The sequence below is a fragment of the Coloeus monedula genome, assembly GCF_965178545.1.
Source record: "Coloeus monedula genome assembly, chromosome: 1".
NCBI classification, from domain to species: Eukaryota; Metazoa; Chordata; class Aves; order Passeriformes; family Corvidae; genus Coloeus; species Coloeus monedula.
This window is the reverse complement of record NC_138781.1, coordinates 97,897,701-97,922,124: the sequence shown is the minus strand read 5'-3', so window position 1 is coordinate 97,922,124 and position 24,424 is coordinate 97,897,701. Positions and strand designations below refer to the sequence as shown.

Below are 24,424 nucleotides of genomic sequence, written 5' to 3'. Positions count from 1 at the left end.
CGCCGGGAGCGCCCGAGCCCCGCGGCCGCCGAGGGGCGTGTCCGGGCGGCGCGGGGGCGTGTCCGGGGCGTGTCCGGGGCGTGTCCGGGGCGTGTCCGGGGCGTGTCCGGGGCGTGTCCCGCGGCCCAAGGCGCCCGCCCGCCGCCGGCCCAGCCGGAGCGCGAGCCCCGCGCGGATCCTGCGGCCGCCGCCGCTGCCGTTGGCGCGCGCGCGCCGGGAACAAAGTGGCCGGAGGAGCGGAGCGCGGCGCGAGCGGGGCCGGCGGCGCGTGCGGGCGGCCCGGGGGCGCGCGGCCCGCGGCGGGCGGGCGGGAGACGGCGGCGGCGCGGGAAGGGGAGGCAGCGGGGCCGGGAAGATGAACCGGAGTTTCAACAAATCTCAGACTCTGCGGTATCTGGAGTGCAGCGCGGTGGAAGTGAAGAGTAAGGTGAGCAGACCGCGGCCTCGGCCGGGAGCGCCCCTGCCCGGTGGTGCTCCCGAAAATGAATGGAGCCCCCCCCCTCCTTTCCCCGTATCTCCGCTCCCCGCCCGGTGCGGCCGGAGCCGTGTCCCAGGCGCAGCCCGCAGAGCGGTGACGGGCTGGCGGCGGCTGGCGGAGAGGCGGGATCACCGCTCCGGGCGCAGCTCCCGGCGAGCCGCCCCTGCCCGGCCGGAGGCGGCGGCGCGACCCTTCCCCGCCCTCCCCCGGCGCGGCGCCCGCCGCTCCTGCTCCATCTTTTGTTTCGCCGCGGGGACTCCGGCGGTAACTTCGTGGGGCGGCTCGGGAAACGCCGCTGGCCTCGCCTGGCGGGCGGGCTGGGGCTCGGCCCGGGGGCAGCGGGAGGCGCGGCGGCGGTGCCGCTCCCGCCCCAGCCCGGGATGTTTCACCCCTCGGTGCTCCGACCGGCTCCCGCTGGGCGGGATGGGTGCCCCGACGCGTTCTGAGGAGAGGGGCGGAGGACCGGGAGGGAGAAGGGCCGGGTCCCCCCTCCAGTCCCGCTGTAGGTCCGAGCCGGAGGAGCCAGAGAGAGACCTGCGGAAAGCTTCCCCCTCCTGCGGCGGCTGTGCCGGGATGCCGGCACCGGCATCAGCTTGTGCACGCCGGTGGTGTTGGGGAAGGAGCCGAAATCGGCAGGGCTGCCGAAGCTGGCCGCCTCGAAGGATGGTGTCGGGTGGCTGTGCCTCACGTTGGTCTTGCTGAGCTCTCGTCTATAAGCTTTGGTCGCTCTCCGTTGAACCAGCACGTCAAAATCTTGCCTGCACCTCTGAGGTTAAAAATAAGTAGCATTTAAGCAAAAGTGAGAAATCTCCCTGGAAGTCCGTGTTTTATACACATATAATAGGCAAGGTGTAGGTAGTGCATAAGTTGAAAAGAGTATGGATAACGTTAGCCTTTCCTGGAGTCCCTGATCACCTGCTGAGATGGTGTTGAGGGTGATGTCTTTGGGACTCTGTGCTTGGTGCTGCTCATTTTTGTCCATTGCTGCTGTTAAAATGTGCATTCAGATCAAATGGCCTTGAGCAATGCACAGAGCAGAGATGGCTTCAGCGGGAGAAGTACTTTGTGTGCAAGGGAGCCTCCAATCATTTCTAAACATGACACCTGAAATGTGGGTTCAGGCCCTTATTTCCTAACCTTCTGTTGCTGCTTCAAAGGGTGCAACTGGCCTAGAAAGTTCCATTTTGCTTCTGTAGCTGGAAAGTTTTGGTTCGGCTTGTACTGGTTCTAAGATGTAACCCACCCACGACATTCCTTGTGGCTCCCAAAAGCTCCAGATCCTGTCTCTGTCTACTGAATTATACCCCTTGCATTCTGTTGGCTTTAAACTAAAGCCTTGACTGCATACGAGAACTTTTAAGTTCATCCTCTCTCTTCTACTTCAATATTGCCATAGCTTGAGTTTGTTCTATTAACAGAAAGCAACCTTATAGTAAAGAGCTCATAGCTTCCCTTACAGCTGCAGGAATTCTGTAAGTGAATCCTACCTGGTTCTATAGGCACAGAGTGATATATAGGGAGGTTGTAAGCCTGTGAATGATTGTGGATTTTTAGAGGGAAGGAAAATAAACTTGTATGAGCGGGAGGGGTTTACTTGAAGGCCTTCTATAGCTCACGGTTGTCACTGCTGGTAGCCCAGAAGTTACTACAGAGAGCTCTACTGCATTGGAAGAAAACTTCAAATAGAGGCTAACTTCAAAATACCCTCTTGAGGGCCTACACCCAGTGATGATCCGTGAACCTGCAGTGTGTGTCAGTGGAAGCTGTGCTGTTGAATTTCCTGGTGCTGGTGGGTTTTACTGTTAGCATGCCTTGGGCACAATAACAGCTAGGCTGTTGATGCAGCAGGCTGTTGGTGCTGACATTGCAAGATGGTTTTATTTTGCCTGTAAAGCTCGTAGGTTCCCTGTCACAGAGTTACTCTTCAATGGTCTGAAGGATGTGCAGTGCAAAGCTCTGGCCAATGGTACCTGGCGAGGTACTGTATAAAGACCTTATACCTGTTACAAAAACACGGTGATCTTGTAGGGTCAGTTGTGATGCTGGCACCCTTTCCCTGTGGGTTACTGTGCTGTTGTGCTGTGATCATTTAGAAATAGGGATTGTTGAGTTTTTTTGTTTGCGGGGACTATCTAAAGCTGGGGATACAGAAAGATTCAGTAATGCTACTTTTGGTAGCCGTACGTAGTCAACCTTTTAAACACTTAGTTGCTTGTGTTTTGTAAGTGTGAGACCTGTCTGGGCTTGCCTGAGAACTTGAAAGTTGAGTCTGAGAACTCATGATTTTGCAGCTATCGCCTGCGAGCGCAGGCTGCCAGGTGAGCGGAGGTGGGTGCAGCTCAGCCGCTGCGCCGGGGCATGCTGCTGGCCACAGATCAAGGGATTCTTGGTGGCTTTTCAAAGGCTGGGGAAGTGGCAGTCCGTGGGCAGGTGGAATCCCTTTTAGCAGAGGAGCTGAGTGTGAGAGAGTGCTGCTTTTACACAATGGTGTGAAATAGCTTTTCTCCTCTGAAGATCGAGTTTGATCAGAGGGAGCTCTGGCAAAAATGGTTGTGGGGAGTTGGATGGGAGATAGTTTGCAGATGCTGGGGTTTTGATATCCCTGACTCTGTTACGATAACCAGGTGGTTCCTTCCTTAAGGATAAACCGGCATCCAGCTGGTATCTTGCATTAGTCATAATTCAGAAATAGTTCCTGTGAAATCTGATTTTCCTGGATTTTCTGACTTTCTTTCCTTTTCTCCAAAAAAAAGTTCTTGAAAGCCAGTTTATGCCTTGATTATTGGAAGGGGAGAGTTTGTCAGCACTAAGTATCATACTGGGTAAGACACTTCTGGAAATCCCCAAGTATCCTCAAGTTATAAGGTTCCTGATGTGTGCCAGAGGGTTGTTAAAAACAAAGCAGGATGGGGGGTGGGAAGGAGAAGGAGGGAGCATCTTGGTGTTTGAACTCACTCCAGTTTTCAACATCCTTCTTGTGCCAAACGGCCAAAAACTGCAGGCGGTATTCCTCTTTTCTTGTCCAGTAGACCTGTGAGGTTTGTGGATGATGGAATTCAGTGGGTCCGAACCAGCCTGCACCTCTGCTGAACCTAGCTTGACCCATCCCCCCTGCTGGGAACGTGGCCCAAAGTATGCTTCAGCTCACGATTCTTGTGTCCGTGGATTTTTAATGTCTGTGACTACATGGCGGGGACACTGGCAGCGATATGTTCTTTGGCTATGTGTTATTGCAGAAGGGTGAGCTTTGTGGCACTGTGTTTTACTTTTGGTGTGTGTCAGGTCACTTTTTCTCTGTGTGACTGTAAGGTGCTGCAAAAGCTTCATGGATCTCTGTGCTGCAGGAAATACTGAAGGTGAAAACCCTCCGCTATCTGTGCACACCTCTGTTTTCAGACATGGCAGTGGTGGAAATTGCTGCAGTCTTCTGCTTTAAGAAGTACCCTTCTGTCCGGCTCCCTGCTTTCTCGCTTCCTCTGCCTCATCCTCAGAGAGCTGGCCTTAAAATCAAAACACTTCAAAGCTTATTGCTAGATAGAAAAGAGGAAGGGTAAAGAGAAACCACCTTAGAAGTTGGCACATGTCATAGGAAAATATTAAGTGAATTGTGATTCCACCTTAGCCCTTCTGTCCTGTCTTTCACGACAAAATAAATTAGAAGCTCCGTTCTTATCTAGGTGTTGTCTCTGTAGTTCAGGATTAATGTTTCAGCCCTTTTAGACAGGATCTGAAAACACATTATCTTGCTGGCTTAGAACAACTGTGTATTCTCATGTGTCTAGTACTCACTGGCTCCTTTCCTCTGTTGGGTGACAAGTGAAGTATCTGTCCCCTCTCAAGAAACTGCCTCTAATCTCTGAAAAAGGTTTCCAGATGACCCTTTTTTCCCTTTTACCAAGAGCTCCAGCGCAATGTGTGGGGCTTTTTCTGTTTGTTTTGTTTGGGATCTCATGGCCACAGGCAGAGTTCTTAACCTATTTTTCATTTTCTGTCTTTAGCTCTACAGAGAGGTTACAGGCTTCTTTGCTTGTGAGTATAAGCCTACAGAAGAACAAATGCTTTTAAAATAGGAATTCCTACATTAGGGGTGGAACTTCTCTTTGATTATAACTCCATGTAGCCAATCTTCTTTCGTCTTGCTGAGTGAAAAGAGATTTTATTTTTTGTTCCCTTGAATTGTATACACAGCATTTCAAACAGGAGGGTAGCTATCAGCCCAAATGTGTATTTCTTTTCCAGTCTCTTAGATATGTTGGAGTAGTAGAAGATTGCCTCAGGCCTTTAAATGATAGCACTTTGAATTGTTTGTGAAAGTGTGTGTTGGGTTTTTTTTCCCTTTGAAACTGACTGCTCCATGTTTCTGGCTGAAAAGCAGCAGAGTACTGTTTTTCTGTTACTGCTATATGAATTCTTGTAAACTGTATGTACTAGTAAGAATTAATTTTCATGATTTCAAAAATGACTAAATGTACTCATTGTTCCCTGATAAAAGTCCTTTGCAAAAGAACCCTTTGTTGTTCATGAACCCTCTGGGACAATGGAACTTTTGATAGTGGCTGAGGAGTGTAAAAGCACGGCTACCTGACTCACGTGCTGACTGTGGCATTTCTGCCTTATTAATAGTGTCATGTTTTCTTGCATTGCAAACTGATTTACAAATCAACAATAATGTGACTAACATCCTACTACTGTAAACAAACTCATTAAGATAAATAGAACCAGTTAATTATAACCATATTTTTTCATACTCTTCTCCTGTCCTGTTTCGGCTCTCATTAAATGTTGGTGTTTAGATGGGTGCTGCAAATGGATTTTTAATACATTTTCAATAATTTTCTGATGTGTCGTGGGTAGACGTGGTACTGTTACGGTGTTCAAAGACAAAAAGCATGTTTGGGATCAGCTGTGCTCTTACAAAGTCACTAGCAGCTGAAAGACTGTGTTTTGGTCTGAGGCATGTGTAGCAGTCAGTGCTTTAGCAAGCCTGCCCAGCTGCCAGATAGGTGTAGCATTCAAACAGCTTGTGTGTGCTTTGTCCTGCTCAAGTGCTGTCTCCCCATCTTAGAAGAAGTGTGCCTGTGCTGTTACATAAAGATCGCTGGTTTAAACCTTTTGCATCTTCCCCTCGCCCCTGCCAAAGTTGCTGGTACTGCCTGTCCACATGACTGTTCAGCTGTGGCAGTGCATGTATGCACGCTGTGTATTTGAAAGGTATGAAGTGTAACACCAAGCAGTGCTAAAACTGCAGCAATAGCAGTAGAGCAAGTTTACTTTTAATGGGCCCCTCTAAAGAGATTTTAAAGGTCTGGTTCTGCACTGTCTGGTGTTAACTGAGAGAGGTCTACAAATTGTGTTTTCCAGACTTTTGTACTTTGATTTCACTCTAACCCTGAAGCTGTACAGGCCTTCTGAAGTTTCAAGAAAAGTTTTCCATGTGTAGCAGACTTCAGAATAGATCAAAAAGCAGCACACTTTGAAAACGCTACAGAATGTTAAAACAGACTTTAAGTCTGCTTAAAGTCTTTAAGCAGTACTTTAGATTCTTCCAAGTTAAGGTCATACTTGTCATACCTGGAGTAAAACCAAAACAAGTGCAGTAAAAAGCCCTGTAACCAGCTGATTTAACTTCTGTTTTTGAGCTTGAAAACATATTCGATTATATGCAAACCAAATGTGGCACGGACTCAGAAAACCGCAGTACTTCCCCCTCTCAAATGAAGACAGTGTGCCACAGTAATAGCAACTTGAGATGGTCTGGATTGTTGCAAAACATGTCAAGAGAGAGACTGTAAACATTAATCTCTTAAGAAGGGTTGCCTCTGTTCCTTTCCCTCCCATTTTGCTGGGCTTCTCACAGCAGCTATTGTGCTTATTCTGATGTGCTAAATAGCACCTACTAAACTCCCGGTTCCTCTCTCATTACAAATATTTGTTTTTCATGGTAGGATAGCTTTCTGAAGTGGTCATACCTAGTAACCTTAAGTCTGTCTACTAGGTGCCATGAGAGAAAGTGACCACAGCTTTCAGATGAGCCACAACAGTGCATTCTGTGCATGCTTGCTGCCCTTCACGGATGAGAGGCCAAACCTTTCAGCTGATAAGTGTTGCACAGACAAGTCATCTTGTGATAGTTCTGTTCAGGAGTCAGCCGCAATAAGCACCAGCGCAGTGTTACTCTCTTCTCTAACCCGTACTCTGGCGCTGTGGGAGCAGTAGTGCCTGTAGGAGATACAGGGAAGGCTGGAACATGTGCTTTGAGCTACCTGGTGTGTCAGAGCATTTCTGTGTGTAGTGGAGGATGTGCTCTGGTGCTCAGGCTTTGTGTAGTCTCAGGTCTCTGTCTAGTCACAGAAAGATGGTAGTTCCTCCAACAGTATTCCTGAAGCAAGTATATTGGTATGGGCTTGGGTGCTAGCTATGCTAACTGGATGGTTGGCACTGACCAGAAGGGCAAGGACTGCTACCTCGTGTTCCAGTATTCCCATACTCTCCCATTCTTGATCCTGCCTCCAGCTTCTCTCCTGTTTGTAATACTTTTTAGTCTAGTAACCTGGGAATTTCTGATCTGCTTAAAACTTCGTCCAGCCAGTCTGTCTTACGTGAGTAGTCTTCTCAAATTTAGTCTCGCCACACTGAAACTGTCCTAAAGGACACGGAACAATGGACCTTTCAACTTTAAAGAGCACCTCAGAAAATTAAATATTGTTTACAGCCAAGTCAGAAAGGAATGTCTCCCGTGTGAGGTTAGAATACCTGTGGAGGCTCTGTCTAACAGGCTCCAGGACTAGCCACCTCCAAGGAGTTCTTCAGAGGTGCAATTAATAGTGCCTTTCTCTGTAGTCCCTTATCATTCCCTTTGTGAGAGACTTTGTGTGCACTTAATCTGAGCTTTTAGGAACTAGGAAAGGTTTTCCAAGGATTGACTACTTGCCCCTAATTATCTTTACAATGGCAGGCCAGCAGTTAAAAGATGAAATGTACCTCGGGAGACATTGCCTCCCTCTAAGTGAAGGCAAGATCTCCCGGTACAGAGGTAGTCCCGTTCCCATTGGAAATGTCTGAAGTTAATTCAGGCAGAAATGTCTGGGGAAGGGTGTGGTGCACCAGCCCCAGGGCCACCCAGCCCTGTGCCATCCCTCCTGCTTCTGCCCTGCACAGCTGTTCCCAGTCCCCCTGCAGGTCTGGCCAGGGGTGTGCGTGCATGTGCATCAAATTACTTCTCTGCAGCTGTTGCTGGCACCGAGCTCATGGGGAAACCTCTGGCAGCAGCTAAAAGAGTCTTAAATGAGTTTGTAACCAGCCAGAGCCCTTACTGGTTACAAGTTTCCTGTATCCACGTAGATAGCTCAGAGTAAATGTTCCGAAAGTGGTTTGCTCTTGCTAGAGACCTGTAGTAGGGCAGGGCTGCCTTTCTGCAGGAAGCTAGGCTCACGGGCTTATCACAGTGTTGACCAGACCTGATTCCTTTGTCCCTCTGGGTGGCAAGGTGCCAAATCTTCCTTTTCCCCCTCATGCTGGTGGTGGCATGCCATGGATGTATGCATCCTGTGCTGTATTTGTGCTTAAGCTCTGTGGTGTGATAGTGTGTGTTGCTTGACAATACAGGACCACCTTGGTCTCTATCATTTGCAGGCAGACTTTGGTTTGTTCCCAGAGATGCAGGGGACTGGAATAAAAAAGGAAAGAGATTTACTTTTGGAAAGGTAGACTTGGCACTTAAATCACAGATTTATTTTAGGGGCTTTGCTTTCCTGTGAATGATTGTTTCTTGAAGGAGAATGGCACTGGGGATTTAAATATCAAGAGGTGAGGCAGTGAGGAAGGCTGGCAGTGTGCTGCTTGGAGGCAGTGCCGGCAGAGATGGCAGGGATAAAACAGCTGTGTGGGTGACCTGATAGGAGAGGAACTACTGGAGCAAGGGTGGCAAAGAAAGGGATGATCGGTTCGAACAAACAGGCTGATAAAATTGTTTTTGTGGATAACTTATTTTCACAGGCTGCCATGTGGCAGTGAGTCAAAATAGGCAGTGTAGTGGTCTAGTTCCCAAAAATTGTGAAATAAGGTAACTGAGGCAGGGGAAAGGGTAACCTTGGCTTTAAGTTGCCCTTGAGCTGACAGCTGAGCACCTGTGAAGACATCTATGTGAGATTGAATGAGAGGTGCATCTCATGAGCAGAAGGTGATCTGAGGGTGGTGGGACCAGAGAAAGAAGAATTTCTCTTCTAAGGACAGGCCACTGGAGAGGGTTGAAGGAGTTACAAAGATTGTTCTTCCAACGAAAAGCAGAAATGTGAAGCATTGTGTCAAAGAAGCATGAAAAAGAAGGGGAACCACTGGTTTTCCTCTGGTAAGAGAAACTATTCTAAGCATTTAAGATACTAAAGCATGGCTGTGTTTTTCTGGGAGAGTAAAAGGAGGGAATAGAAGGGAGAAGGGTAGAAGTACGGCATGATGTCAATCAGGAAAAATGTTTGGGGGAGAAGGTAATGAAATTGTGTCTCTGATGGGATTTCTGTGAAGGGCAAATAGAAGACAGGCTGTCTTGTTCCTGTGACTCTCTATTGAAAGAAATAGTGAGATGTGAGCAGGGGACTGAGCAGAACGTGAAATTCCACCAGCTCGATAATTTTAGTGAAGCAGAGCTGCTGTGGAGCAAGCCATTGAGGAGAGAACTTGTTGCAGAGACCATCTTCTTGTTTGGTGGCATCTTGGCACTAGTGACAGCCACTCTGACCCTGGGAGCAGAGCAAGAGAATGCTGTGTGAGCTGGGGAAGATGTAACTGTGGGAGAAAAAGGGGACAGAGAAACAGAGACATGAATGTGACAGCAGAGCTCTGAAGTCCCAGGTGAAGTCAGCAAGTGCAAAACCATTTACACTGTCTTCCCTCCTCCTCTTTCTTGCCCTCTGCTCATTCTCACTGATAATGCATCCCTGACTAGGCCTTCCCAGTTTTGAAAATCTCACATGCAAGCAGAAATTACAGTCTGGGCAAGGATGAAAGTGTTTAGTTTTCTTTCTGTTCTTGAGTTTTTTACTCCATAAGAGAAGTAGGTGGCTAATGTAATTCATGTTTATTGCTAAATGTTGTTCTTTGATGTCGTCTTATTACAATAGCCTGATTTCAAAGCCAGCAATAAACTAGAGGGATGGCACCTCATAAACACAGGGCTTCATTTTTGGCCCTGTAAACATCTTGAAACTTAAAATTTAAAGAAAAAAAAATACTTGCTTTCTTTTGCTTGCAAATAACTCTTTCATTTCACAAAATAACAGCTCTCTAAGTAAACAAACCTCAAAATGCTGCTCTCTCCTCTCCTCTGACCTCTTGTACCCTTTAGCCAGAAAAAAAGCCAAAGAAAGCAGTTGATTGCTCTTGATCAGCCTGTGTAAGTTTTGATCAGCTAGCTGTGTCTTCCTTCCTCTTTAACACAACTTTTATCAGAACACTTTTCTGGGCATCTGTTTTTGCTCGGGGTTCCTGCCTGATGTATTTTGTTGTGTGCTTTTTGTCATGACACTGCAGACAACAAATATAGTGGTTGGCTGATACTTTGAGGATCTTGGGATGGAAGTTATTTTTGTGAAACAAAATGTACAATTTTTTTCTAAGTTGGATTTTTCAGTCATAATAAGCTCAGTCAGACTAAATTCTTTTAAATGAAATAGGCCTGAGTAATTTACTTCGTTATGGAAAACTAATCTGCTTGTTAAAACTGTTAGTTTATCACACAGTGCGGTACAGTGTTGTTCTGGCAGAGACTTTGCTGGCAGACACCAGTCCTTGTGTATCTTTCTGTGAAGGGATATGATAAGATGAACTTTGTGACTTAGAGAAGCAGGCAGTCTTTTTGGCTACCAGACTGTGTAGTTTCTGTAAGATACACGGTGGATGTTATCTTGAAATCCTGGCTGAATACAATGCAGGGCACCCGGTCTCCAAGCTGAGTGGTACTGCAAATCCCATTATTACTGTGATACTCTCTATCAGCCTCATTAGGGATGATGAATGAGCTGAAGCATTTTTTTCCCCTCTTCTGAAAAGACCTGCTGACAGTGGTTGCTGCCTGTGTATATGCACAGGGTGAATAAATCGGCTAAACTATTACTACAGTAATACTAACCTTTAAACAAAAAGAAAGTCATTCTCATTATCTGCTTAAATCTGTTGTCTCTTCCCTTCTCCTTAGAGAATCACCTTCTAGCTCCCTTGCCTCAAAAAGCTGGGTCTTGCAGAAAGCACAAGTGAAATCTATTGCATTTGTTTACCACTGTGCTATTCCCAGGCAAATGAAATTGACTCTTGGGCTTTCCTAAGGCTGAACATGTGAACAAGTCAATTTGACTGTACAGCATTCCTGTCAGACCTCAGTGCCCCAAGCCTGCAATGGCATTCCCACATGTCAGGCTCCACTGATCCAGTAGTTTCCAGTGTGCCTGCAGGGGCTAGGCTGGGAGGCTTGGCCCTTTTGCCAGTTGTCTTCTCATGTGGCAACTTAAGCTGAGCTTTGGGTCATACCAGGCAAGTGCTAGTAACCATCCTTAGTTCTTTCCTCTGTCCTTTTCCATGTCACTTTCCTGCTGGATGCAATGTCCCTGCACAGGACCTGACCCCTGCCTTGGCTGTGTGTTTGGCAGAGCAGGATGGATGGGTTCCCCCAGCAGACCACGGGTCTGAGGGGGCTGTGTAGGATGGGTGTTGTACTGCCTGGGGTCAGATTGCACAGCAGCTGCTTCCTCGAAGGTACCATGCGTGCTAATGGTCCTAAACAAGCTGTCCAGTAAACAAATGGTTACTGCCATTGGCATCTGAGCGCCCTGGCATTTTGGCTAGAGGAATCCCAAGGAATCCTGGATTCCTGTTCAGGTGTGTAGAGCAGTAGATGCAGCTCCAAGCAAAACCTTCAAAGACCTTGTTCCTGCCCCTTTCGTTTATCATGTAGATAGATATTAAACTTGACAATTGAAGGTGCCTTTTTCTAGCTTGAATCTAGGAAAAAGAAAACTTTAAGATACTTACTAAATAAAAAGGCTTAAGCTTTTTCTTACTTGGTTTGAAGTGTGTCCACAGAAGTAAGATTCCACTTGGATTTTTCTGGGGAGGAGCAGGGGGTGGAGGACAAAGGAGGAACGTTTTTTCCTCCATTGGAACCAGCTGTGGTTTGTTCGCCTTTTGTGCATTTGGATGGGCACTCTGAAATCCAAACTGGAACTAGCAGTTAATATTACAAACAAGCAGCATAATTTGACTAAACAAGCTTTCAGATGATCACAACTAGGCTTTGATGCTCAAGAGTGGGATTTTCATAACTGCGGAAGTAATTTGAGAACATGCTTGTGCCCAAAGCCAATAGGGTTATGTTGGCTTCTTTTTTTCTTTTTGCTTGAAGATGATTATGGTGATGATTCATACTTTTGTTAGTCTCAGCAGAAGAGTGGCTTGCATGTATGGTTGATTTAACAGCTGAGAACCTCTAAGCAAGTCATTCTCCATTTTGAGGAAGAATTTGTCTGGAGAGGATTCTCCCCTTTTTCATTTCTTTTTGTGCTTGTTAATTTTGTGTCTTTGGTTTCTAGCCCTGGTATTGGCTGACTTTGCAAATAAGAACTTCCATGAGGTCCTAGTTACAGCCTTACTTGTTCTTGGATATGTGGCTGTGGTTCCATGTGTGCAAGAGTGAGTTAGGATGGTTTTAGAGGTTTGGTTGATGAACAGTAGTTTACTCATATTCTACAATCTGAAATATTGAAAGTACCAGAAAGGTGGTTTAAGCTGCTTAGTCTGACTAGATTCCTGTTTTCATTATTTTAATTTCCTGAACTAGAGGATCAGATTTTTCCCTCCTTAATAGCATATTTTGTTTCTAATATCAGTCCTTTGAAATTGTCTCCCCAATCACTTTGACTTACTTAAAACAGCTGGATGGATTTATAACATTTTCTATTCTCTTGTGCCAAATCGCACCCTCCTCCTCCCTTTTTTTTTTTTTTTTTTTGACAACCACTTAATGGTCCATAAAGCTTTAAAAATAAAAACCAGTGGAGTGACAAAAAAACTAAAGCCATGAAAACTAACTTTCCTTCTGCTGCATGGCTTGCCAGGAAATTCAGGGGTCATGTAGAGTGAGTGTATTTTCTAATAACAAGCTGTGCGCTCACATACCATGCTTCTTTAAAGGTCTTGTGGTTGGAATCCCAGTGGTATTGATGGGAAATGTGCAAAGAATTTTTATAAGGTTGTTTGAATAGCTGAGTAACTTCTTTTGAAAGCAGTAGAGTGAATACTTCTGCTTTGGAGAAGAATGGCTCTGTGGATGCCTGAGATGATGATAATGCATGATGGACCTTCAAAGTTAAATCCTACAAATTCAGTTAACCTCTAGAGGATTTAATGAAAACTTAAAAGAAATCACATTTTTAAAATATTAAGATGGAACACTTGAATATACCTGTGGTGTCTTGGTAGCCATGGTTATGTTCTAATGGGAGGGCCTAAAAGGCCATTAGTAGACTTGTAAGCACCATGGAATAGGTTTGAATGGTAGAAGTTGGACTCGGTGATCTCAGGAGTCTTTTCCAACCTGATTGATTCTGTGGCTCTCTAATTCTGTGAAAAGAGAGGTGAGGTATACCACGTTCAAATGCCAAACTGGAGCATTGGCCTGTGGTGACACATCTGCTGATGCTGTGTTTGCTTTCTCTTGCAGTTTGGGGCAGAGTTCAGAAGGTTCTCTCTGGATCGCTACAAGCCAGGAAAGTTTGAAGACTTCTACAAACTAATTCTTCACATTCATCACATAGCCAACCTGGAAGTGATGATTGGATATGCTGATGTGCATGGAGACCTTCTCCCTATTAATAATGATGACAACTTCTTCAAGGCTGTTTCAAGTGCTCATCCACTGCTCAGGGTTTTTATCCAAAGACAAGGTAAGATGCAGTTTCATTTCAGTGCCTCAGAGTGTGCTATGGCAAGGGGAAGAGTGGGTTTGTGGCACCCATTTAAAGGCTGAAATTACGTAAGAGGCTTCTAGGAGCCATCTTGCTCTTCCTCACAGGCACTTCATTGCACCTGCCAGGAATGTCATGGCTTCATAGCAGGTAGAGGGACTGCATTGCTGCCTGTAAGGTGTTTGAAAGATACCATGCTGAGAATCACCATGAGCCCCTTTATTTTCTGAGGGGAATGTGCCTTCTGCTGCTGGTACTGTGTCATCACTTGAGCATGCCAAGTGCACCATTCCACTTGGTGGAGGGAGGGGATCTTGGTACTACTACTTCACATCTAGAAATCTTATCTGTCCATCTTGATAGTCAGTGTCATACCCAAGTTATTCATGCCAGGGTAGTGTATGAATGCAAACAGATGTGTAAGTTCTGAAAGGAAAAAAAAAATTGTCACAAATGACATCTTGTTTGACTTAGTTAACCTGGCAAACAGGCAAATGATGACTTTTTTTCCCTCTGTCCTTACACTAAGGAGTGCTGATTCTTCCCATTTTGAATCATCAAGCAAACCTTGGGCAGAATTGCCTGAATGTCAAGATGACATCAGGTTTAAGTGGCCTGTGTGTTGTTCTCCCTAAGGACCACGTTTGGCAGTTGCTTCAGAAGAGGATTTGCTTTTATAGCAAGGTGTCTTCTCACAGAGCTCCTTAAATCCCAGGGGAAGCTAACACTGTATTAACACTTCACTTCCTCCAGTTTTGTTTTTTTTTTTCAGTCATGTAGTGATTTATAGCACAGGGCTTTTGGAATTAAAGTCTCATCAGCAACAGATTCAGAAACAAGACTTGATTTGAGACTTAGAGCAGTCATGTAGCTTTTCTTGGCCTGAACTCTTGCTGTGTACTGATAAGGATTTAGCAGGAGGCTCCAGCCGGCTCATTAGTGTGAACTGGTGTAGTGTGTGGTTTGATTTGGTGTTATCAAATACATCCAGGGCTGTGTGGCTCCTGTCTGTTCAGAGCATACTGTCTGCCACTTTTTAGATGTGATTTTTTAAAAAAATGTGCTCTTTAGATGCTCAAGGAGGCAGTTAAGAGGATTTAGAGCAGTTTAGTTGGTGTGTCTATTAGGTGAGTGGAAAAGTCTATGGGAGAAAGCTTGCTCCTCCTTCTTGTGCAGAAAGTGCAAATGTGGATCACAAATCCAATTAGGTCTTCCTGCAGTGCCTGTTAGGGCTTGTGAATGTTCATGGTGGGTCAAGTCATGAGAAATCCTTTGTGTGACTTTGTCATGCCTACTTCAGTTCAAGTTTATTCATGTCTCTGGATCAGTCCTGTTCAGAACACAGTTGTCCCTGCTCTGCTTTGGACAGACTGCAGAAACTGAGTATTCCTAACCCTGCACTGGGAGGGGGTTGCCACTGAAATGCTGATCACGAAAGTAGGCAAATCAGAGAGCTGTTGTCTACATATAGAAAAAATTCTCCCTCTTCTTCTAGGATCAGTGTGCTGGTTATGAGGGTTTCTAACTTGTAATCTTAATGGAAAAGGGCATTATTTCCTTTTTTAAAAGCTTTTCTTTTACCTGTTGCTCAGTGAGAAGGATCATGCTGACAAGTGAAGGAAGACCTGTTCTTCCTCACGTGTGGCAAAGCCTGAAAGCTTTCCCAACACACCTTCTCCCTCTGTAAAGCTGAAGGGAACAGTAAATTCTTGCCCATCCCTTTGCTTAGTGCTAGCTTTCATAAGGGACTCCTGAGGTTAGCAGTTGAGATTCATGCTTGTGGATGGTCCCTAACAGTCATGCTCATTTCCTTTGCTTAGACAAAGCCTTTAGAAATTCTTTCCTTCCAGAATGAAAGCGAAATTTTCATCTCTTTTTCCTTTGCTTTGCTGCTTTCTTTGTTTTCAGACTGGGATGACAGCAGTGCTAGTCCTTCTGTTGGAGGCCTGCATAAGAGAACGAGGTGACTAGCACCAAGAAATTGTTGTACCATTCTGGGGAATGTGGTGTGCCTGCAGAGCTTCAGCTCACACCCTAAATTCTGACTTCAGAGGCAGGAAATTAGGGTGACAGGGATGCTAGTAAAATATGTGACCAGTGGTCTCTTGGGACTTTGAAGGAGACTGCAGAGCGCAGGCTCTCTAGACTCTCGAAGATACAGGATCGCTGCTTTGCAGTGGGAGTAGTCCTGGGAGCTGGCTGCCAGAGGTTGTTCTCGCAGTGTTGTAGAGTAGGGAGGGTTTCAGGGAACACAGCAGAAGTATGCAGGCATAGAAGGACTGAATAGTTGAAGGTCAGGTCTCTTTTTCTAGCAAAGCAAACTGTTTATCAACTGCATGATTAGTCATCCTGTCTGTTTTCCCAGTTTATAGCTGAGTTATCCTTTCTCTTGTCAGGTTAATTTTACAACCATGTTAAAACACTTAAAACATTCTCAGAGGGGCAAAATAGGTAACTTAGTCTTTGCACAGTAATAGAGCAATAACTTCCTAGTTTGATGTTTCTGTTTGCCTAGGTGTTTTTCATCTGAGCTTAGTATTGCACTTTTTCAGTTCAAAAGCCTTTCTCTCACTTGTCCCCAAATGCAAACATTGTGCTCATTGCTTGGACTCTTCATGCCTGGTTGGTGTCCAGGTGTAGGATGGTTGTAGGATGGTTGTTGTGTTCCCCTTTTTTTTTTTTTTTTTTCCAAAAGTCTCCTGAGTGCCAGATTTTTCAGGATCACAATAGTCCCACACAGGGGATGTTAGTGCTTATCAGCCAGCCATTTTAATAAGGACTAGAATTGGTGTTCCCAGTGTGCTTGCAACAATTGCTGTTCCTAGTTTTTGGGTCTTGAAGAATCTGGGACATTTGCAGGTTATGTTTGAGTAAATTCAGCTATAGCAAGTTTTTATAGCTCATGGTGATTTGTCCGCTGAAAGTGTATGGTGCTCTTTTTTTTTTCTTTTTCCTTCAATACCAAATTACAGTGCAGACAAAAATCCTGATTAGAGAACCAGGCTATAAAAGGAAAAAGCAGTTTTCCTTTGACTTGCTTTCCCAGGCTGCAAGTGTGGGTCATGTCCTGTGTTGCAAACTGATGTGGCTCTTTTGGCTTCATTAGTACAGTAGTGATTTACATCAATTGATGCTTTGAGCATGAGGATTTGTTCACTCAGCTGTAACTGCTACCAGACATACACAGAACTCCCTATGGAAGGTGTCTGCTGCTGTGGAAGGGATGGATGTCCCAAGGACCTCAGAATAATGCAGGAACTCTTATGGATGTGTTTGACTTGCTCCATAGTAACTGAACTCTTGCATTTTAGCCAAGAACTGCATCAAGGAAGAACTTATCTGATGATGCTGATCATGTTTTTCAAGACTGTTTGGTCTGTGTCTAAACTACAGCACTTGAGACAATCTCTTGTATACTGCAAAAATATTTAAGTGTAAGCTATGAATTCAAGCAGAAATATAAAACAGAAAAACTGAAAGGAGGTTTACATACTGTGAATGAATTACATTATTTCTTGTATGATTAAACGGAATGAAATTATCATCAAATCTTGCCTTAATGCCTCTCAGGCACAGTATGTGTTCAAGCTGATCTGTGTTGGAGCATCTTAAATAAAGTGGAATAAATAGCAGAATTATAATGAGTTCTTCATGGTAAACCTGCCTCAAACAACTCCTTGAACTTTGCAGGGGAGGTATAAGGATGTAAATGGAGGTCTACCAAGTAAAAGAGATTTCAGAATTTCTCCTCTTTTGCTTTGGTTACCTACTGAGGTGTGTTCAACCTAGAAAGTTCAGAAACTCAGGAAGTGTGGCAAAATGAACAAGCTGATCACCCTGTACTCTGTGCAGTGCTTTTTTCCCAAGGTTTCTTTTTTTCCAAGTGGTATGTCCAGGACCGAGTACAGCAAGCAGAATGAACAGAGTGGTTAACTGAGCACACCGCTGTAAATCCAGGCTAATGATTCTGATTCTGGGAGAGCCGATGCAGGCTGCTTCTGACCAGACCTTCACTTCCTACCAGTCGTCAGGGTTTGCATGGGCAGTAACAGAAAATCTGCTGCAACTCAAGTTGCAAAGGAGGTGGGAGAGGTGGTGCACAGCCTGTCTGGTCTCATCTTGATCCCAGACTGAGGTCAAGTGAACTCGCCTGAGAAGTCTTTTTGTTTTGTCCCCATCACAGCAGGAGGTATGTTCTGATTCTATAAAAGTAACAATAAATTAATGAACGGGGGGGCACTTTGTCAGTCATAAAGCAAATTCTTGATCAGATTCACAATCTTCCAGCAGTAAAGTTAATTTTAAAGCTTTCTAAAGGTTTAAATGGTTTCATTAGAAGTGTCCTGCAAGTAGGAGACAGATGAAGCACTGAAGCGTCAGGTGACAAATTTGTATGTCAGGTTAACTTTGTCAAGTATTACACTTCTTGCAGGAACATGAAAGGCAAAAAAAAATCCGAACAAACCTGAAGAGCATTCTAATAGCCAAAACCCTAAACCACACTCCACAGCTAAATGGAGCAGGGCCTTACATCATAAATTAGTAAATACCACAAATTAACTGCAGCTGTTAATTGACGTGGATGGAAGTTAGAGAAGGCTGATGATTTCTAATACCTGTGTTGTCTTGCATTCTGCAGTCTGGAAAACTGAGTGTGTAAAAAGCCATCAAGTATCATCTTCAGAAACTTGGTATATTTTCTTTTGTAGTTACGTTTTTTAATAGTCCATTACTGTTACAGTAACCCAGTACTGAACACCAGCCATTGCTTTCCTCCTTGAGTGGTTAGAACTGCTGTCTACCATCAGTTCTCACTTAAAGCTTGATCCAAAATCAACAGGGGAAAAATGTGCATTTACCTGGTTGGGTTTTGGATTTGGCTTGTTTTAATGTAAAGATTGGAAGATACTGTTTTTCTTCAACTACATATAGTGACTGATGTATTTGAACTGCTGTGCCATGCAATATATTTGTGCATGTTCAGAAGCAGTTCATAATTCTGCAATTCGTTATTTACCTGGCAAAGTTTTGTTCAGCTCTAAGTACCAACATCTGTGCTTAGCTTTCTTGTATTATAAAATCAGAGCAATCACATTCAGTTTTAAAGTAAAAATGTGCTAATGGGAATCATGCCCAGGTCTGCCTGAAAAACTGATGGTGGGTTGTTTTATTGTCTTTCGTACTCTGAGCAGATAATCGCCAGGAATGGTTGTTGGCTGTCTAACCACATGTGTTAAACACAAAAACTGGCTTTGAGGCAGCAGCTACCTAGAACTTTTAACTCTCTGCTCAGCCTTCTGGAGTGGGTACAGTTACAAAAGTTTGAGTTCAATTCTTTCACATCATCTTTTTGGTTCTTCAGTAACCCTCCTATTTGTTTTGCAGTACAGGCATTGACTTTGCTTTCTCAAAATGTTTTATTTCCAAACAAGAACAATGTGATTTTACTGCTCTTGTCAAAGGTATTTGATATACTGAAAAATAAAGCAGGTTGCAGCATGTATGGGGGGGAGAATACTGAGCTCCTTCTGGTCTTCCTTTTGGTTGAGCTGAGCAGATTTTCACAATGGTCTGCTAGGAGTCTGAGGGAATAAAATAAATTTTAAGTGCAGAGATGGTGATGAGGTCTTCAGTTTGTCTGCTCCTGTATAAGGAGGGTGGGAAGGTGAAGAAGAAACTGCTGGCACTCGGTAGCTCATGGGTGCACTGGAGGATGTGGCTCTGCTGTTGGTCAGACTGTCCCAGGGCTGCTACCCTATGGCCTCTGCCCTGGCACTAATGTGACCCAGTGGCTGAGCTCCCTGAGCCAGCTCTTCAGCAGAAAACAAGTTGCTTGAGTGAGGAGCTAGCATGGGATGGGCAGGTTTAAAGCAGCTTAACACTGCCATGAAGCGAGTTCTGTCCTGGGAGGAAGAACTTGCCTGCTTCTAACCTTTGGAAGTGTGCAATTCCACTGGATTTGGAAAGGAGGCAAAGCATCTTGTCTTAGCTTTGACAAGATTAGACGATGGTGGTAAATTTTGTGTTTGTATAATAGGAATTGCTGCTAGGCTTATATTAAATCCTTTTATGATTTTCTTCAGAAACATCTCTGGTTCTGAGCTGGAGGGGTCTTTGAAAGCTTGTCAAGCCAAGTAATCTTTGTCCCACTCAAGTCCTTTGATATTTGAAGATAAGTAAAATGCAGCTGTTTGTTCCAGTGAAGTCTGGCAACAAATTACTGTAACTTCTCTGTTCTACCTTTCATGTGCAAATGATGAGACTGAGTAATCATTATGTTTCTACTGGTTTATTAAGCAACTTTAAAAACATAAAGTTTTTAATCTGGCTTGTCAGACATAAACAAAAACAGGCTTGGATGTTGTTGCTGGCATGGTTAGTGATACCTGGTGGCTGAGCAGAGCCATTGCGGGGCTGCTTCTTCCCTTCTCCTCAAAAACTCAATTTCTAGAGTATGAGGATATTTGATTTTCATCACCAGTTACTTTTAATTGCAACCAGAACAGCTGCTAAGGAACAATTTTCAGTGAAAGAGGGGTGGAAGTAGCACAGCCTACAGCTAGGCTTTGTGGGGTCGGTCGATAGCTGATAGTGGGAGCTGTCACAGAAATATGCACTGCATAAATATTTGCAGTTGCAGTGTACAGTAAGCACAGAACAGAAGCCTGGCATAAACAGCAAACATTTGTTGCACTTCCATGTTAAAGCTACATGGGATTTGTTTTCAGTTTCAAGGTTTTATAACTTAATAATAAATACACATAACCAACTATATTAAGAATAAAAATAGACTTTCACAGTCTTAAAAATTGCATCAAGCTCATACCAGCACCACAGACTGTGCTGAATTAAGGCTAAAGAAACTTGTTTACAGTGGGAACTTGTGCAGCCTTTAATAGGAGCCTCTCCTCAACTCCATGCCTATCTTCAGATTGTAACCCACATAAGAACAAGCAACTAAATGCTCTTCCATCCCTCCAAACTTCTGTTTGTTGTCTTATAGTTGTGGATTGCTGCCCTGAAGGTACTTAAAAAAAAACAAAATACAAGAACTCCCCAATTATGTATACTCACAGATAGTCTCAAGTAATGCTATTTCTTGTTTCCTTCCTTGGTCTGATGCTTTTTATTTAAGATAGTGAAGCTACTCTGGTAGGTGGCTTGGCTGTATAAAAACAGTGGTGAGGAAGACTTGTTGAATGATCCACCTCTGTTATGGTCCCTGTATGAGGGGAATTTTCCACTATTTACCTTTTCTTACCTTAGTAGTCAAAACAAGAGATTCTGTTTCCTGCTCATGGCTCAGGTTTTTTCCTGTTGTGCCTAGCTGTCATTTCCCTTCTGTGAGTGATGGAAACAAGTATAATATGCAGATAATAATGAGAATGGACAGTCCCTTCTTTGACACCAGATTTTACCTGACAAGACCTCACAAGTTTGAAGTAGCTTTCATGTAGTGAATTAAGGTAGATAGCACACTAAAAATATTAACTCAAGATTCAGGCCTTCAGGAGCAGGTTTTCTGCTAAATTTTTGAAGTATTCTAGACTCCTAAGTACATTAAAGGTCTTGGGATGACTTAATTGGTAGACTCTTGCACTGAAAACAAGCATGCAGTGAAGGATATTTCTGCTAGGTGTTTGTAGTAGGCATTGAAAAATTAACTCCAACTATAGTTCAACAAATAGCTCCACTCAAACTATTTTTTTTAAGTAAATGAAACCTTCTCTTTTGTCTTCAGTCTACCTGTGTTGTTGGGATTGCATGTTTCAAATTTAAATGTGTCAGTATTAATACTGCATAAGAACTCTGGATATTTTTCAGCTCCAAGAGAGAAAGCAGTTTGCAGGAGGTTGAAAGAACCCTTTCTTGAACCTGCCCCTGATGATGATCTCCTTGGATCTTATTTTTTCCTCTGTGCTATGTTTAGAGTAGTAAAGAATCCTGTGGGAATATTAAGGAAACTATTAACCTAGAAAACTTCACTGTTCTTGCTCTTCAGGCCCCTGCCATATGCTGATATTAAGTAACCTCTAAAAGCTCCATGTGAATAACTTCTTCACCACTTATTTCCTCCACCACCCCCAATTTTTTTGCAGTTTTTCTCTTCTTTTTCTCCCATGCTTTCATTTTTCTTCCTCTCAGCTGTCAGCTTTCTACTCCTTGCCTCAGCTTTTTAATTGCTCTGCAATGCTGTTGCTCCCTGGGCAGGAGAGTGTGTTAGGTGAAAGCACACAAGTGCTGGTGTTGTTTTACTCCCAGCACTAGAAAAAGACTCCGAGATCAGTGACAGAACAGGTATGGAACTAACACTTAGTGGGGAGAATTGGCCTTTTTCTGTGAGTCTTGGACCAGTTAGTTTTCTTCTCTGATTATCCCTTTGCATTAGAAACAATACATTACTTGAGTATTAAAAAAAAAAAATGTAAAGTTTTGAAGGAAAATGATTATTTAATTTGAATTTATATGTAAATAAGAAATTCCGTACTGTTTAGTGTCTTTGGAAATCAGCTGGGGTTCAGTGGAGTTGGGGAAAAGCTCCATCTCTGCACGGGCACTGCAAGGCTGCCTGGCTGCTGGCAGCGGCGAGCTCTGAGCAAGCCTTTCTGCCTCTTCAGCTGCTGTAGGTGAACACAACTGTTTCCTTTAAAGCTGAGTTACCAGCTGAGGATTTGAAAAGGACTAAAGCTGTTTCCCTCATCCCTGGATGCCATGGAGGTGTCCTAAGAGGAGGTCTGTTAGTTATGACCTCAGGATGGACACTGGTGGCAACCCATTTGTTCACTTTATTACCCTGGTTTATCGTGGCTTTGTTTTCATTCTGACAAGCAATTTGGTAGTTTTAGTAGTATTATGCAGTGATTTTGTTTACAAAATAATGTAATCTCTGCATTTTTGCTTTTGTGTGCTTACTAAGGTGTAGTTTTAAATGCAGCTGACATGAGTAAAGGGGAGGAAAACCTGTTGCATTAACAAAATGTGTTGTGTTAATCAGAAAACCATAAAGTTTCTTGCAGTTTGGGAGAAATTCTTTCTGACACTGAGTGAATAAATGAATGCTTTATAACAGAGCCCATAAATAAGTCCAAGGGTAGTGCCTTTGTGGCTAATAAAAATTAAGAATGGGAGGTTCCTAAGCTCGTATTTCTGGAAATAGCATAACTCCAACATGCCTTATCCTTTGGGGGGGGGGGGGGGGGGGGGGGAGAAGTATAGCGCATTTGGAGTACAACATGCAACAAGAAATGTTAAAAATTTTGTTTCAAAACAATTCTTAGCTGAGACAAAGAATATCAGTAGCTGGAAGAGTGTCTGTATCTGCATTATTCTTCAGTCACTTAAAAGCTCACTGAATACTGGTTCAGTGTGCTCATTGCATTTTAAAATTCCCTGCATGTTAGAGAGGAGAAGATAGGACATAGGCAGTCAGCCTTTATACATCAAATTCGGGTACAGGATTTATGTGTACTGCTTACAGAACGTGTGATCCTTGTTTCCAGTGTTAGACTGAACTTGGATCATGCAGTGCTATGGTTCAAAAGTTGCTTCTTCATCCATGAGGTTCTTTAATGAGGGAGTTACTTTTCTGTAGGGGTAACCACATGATGTCTCCATTTATCAGCTTGTACCCAAAAGTATCCCAAATGTTTGCCCTGGACAGACAATAATTGAGGCCAAACAGTGCTGACAATGATCTGCTAGTGAGCTTAACATGTGCATGGGTGACTGAAAATGCTAATACTGGTCGTGATTTTCACTAGATCTGGCTAACACTTCTTGTGTAAATAGACCAAGCCCAGAGGCACATCAGATTGTTTTTTTTTTTAGTTGATTTCAGTAGTTGTGTGGCTGGTGCTTTTCTGAGGTATCTGTGCTTGTAATGGGCTGTGAGTCTGGAAAAAAAGGGAACTTTTGAATTTAACTTAGTTTTCTGTTCAGGTCTCTTGCCTTTTGCTTGTGGATGCAAAGGTGCTGGTGATAGTGTTGTGGAATTTTCCCTTCTCTGTTCTTTTGGCTGACTTCAAAGGCAATGTGACAGCATTACCTGGCAACTTTTGTCACCCATGTGTAGAGTTAACATTTCTTGCCCTGAAAGAGAGGAATCGAATAGCTGTCTGCAGGCTGTCCTGAGGGTCCCAGCTTCCCCCTAGAAGAACACTAGTTCCCTGTGCTGTATTTTGCTTAAAGTGGGATTTAATTTCTCCTTCCTTGGCTACCATACCATAGCACACCTTCCCCTGCCACATGCAGTTTCCTGTCACCTGGCAGGGGACATGCTGAATAACGCAGGAGCGTGGTACCTGTGGGTGTAATAGAGGGTCTGTGTTAGAGGTTGTTCTTTGCTGTACGCTGCTCTCTGTTGTACAGAGCGCTGCTGGGCACTCTGGGGTACAGGGAGGTTTATAAGCTCATCTCACAGGCACGCCATGTCATCTAGAAGGGATGGAGAGAAGAGGAGAGGGGGAGCTCTGGGAGAAGTGGCAGACTGGGTATCTGTTGTGATTTAACATGTGCTGCTGTGGGCAGAGTGGCTTGGCAGTACATCAGAACCCATCTCCTGTCTCTGAAACATTCCCAGATGCAGCTGGCCACAGGAGCCAGCTCATGGGGTGCAGATCACAGGAAACAGCTTGCCACAACAAACTCGTGTTCCTTTGCTCAGATGACCCCTCAGCAAGGGTACGTGTCATCTGCATCAACTCTGGCAAGTGCGCAGTGATGGTGAGCAAGAGGAAGGATGTTGTTGGAGGTGTGCATGAAGCCCTGTCTTACAGTGGACTTCACCAGTGTTGATCACCAGACCATGTGGAGAGCATCCCTGCAATTAGCTTGTCCTGCCTCTGGATGCCTGGAATAATAATTTCCCTGGTGGCTTTTTTTAGCACTGTACCTCATTTGGTCCCAGTTCAGCTAGTAAGTGGCGGTGATGTTCCACACCCTTCCTCTCACCAGTTGCATCCTGAGATCCCAGAGCTGTATTGCATCATGATGAAGT

General features: G+C 44.3%; 1 protein-coding gene across 1 annotated transcript in view; it reads left to right on the top strand.

Annotated features, from left to right (window-relative positions):
- Nucleotides 1-352: 352 nt before the first annotated feature.
- PARD6G (par-6 family cell polarity regulator gamma) overlaps nt 353-24,424 on the top strand; it is a gene marked incomplete at its 3' end in the record, with an annotated part of 63,533 nt that continues 39,461 nt past the window's right edge. Inside the window, exons 1-2 of the mRNA XM_082294625.1 lie at nt 353-427; nt 13,185-13,407. Of these exons, the coding sequence (XP_082150751.1) occupies nt 356-427; nt 13,185-13,407 (295 nt within the window). The 5' untranslated portion in view covers nt 353-355. The remainder of the gene's footprint in view (nt 428-13,184; nt 13,408-24,424) is intronic.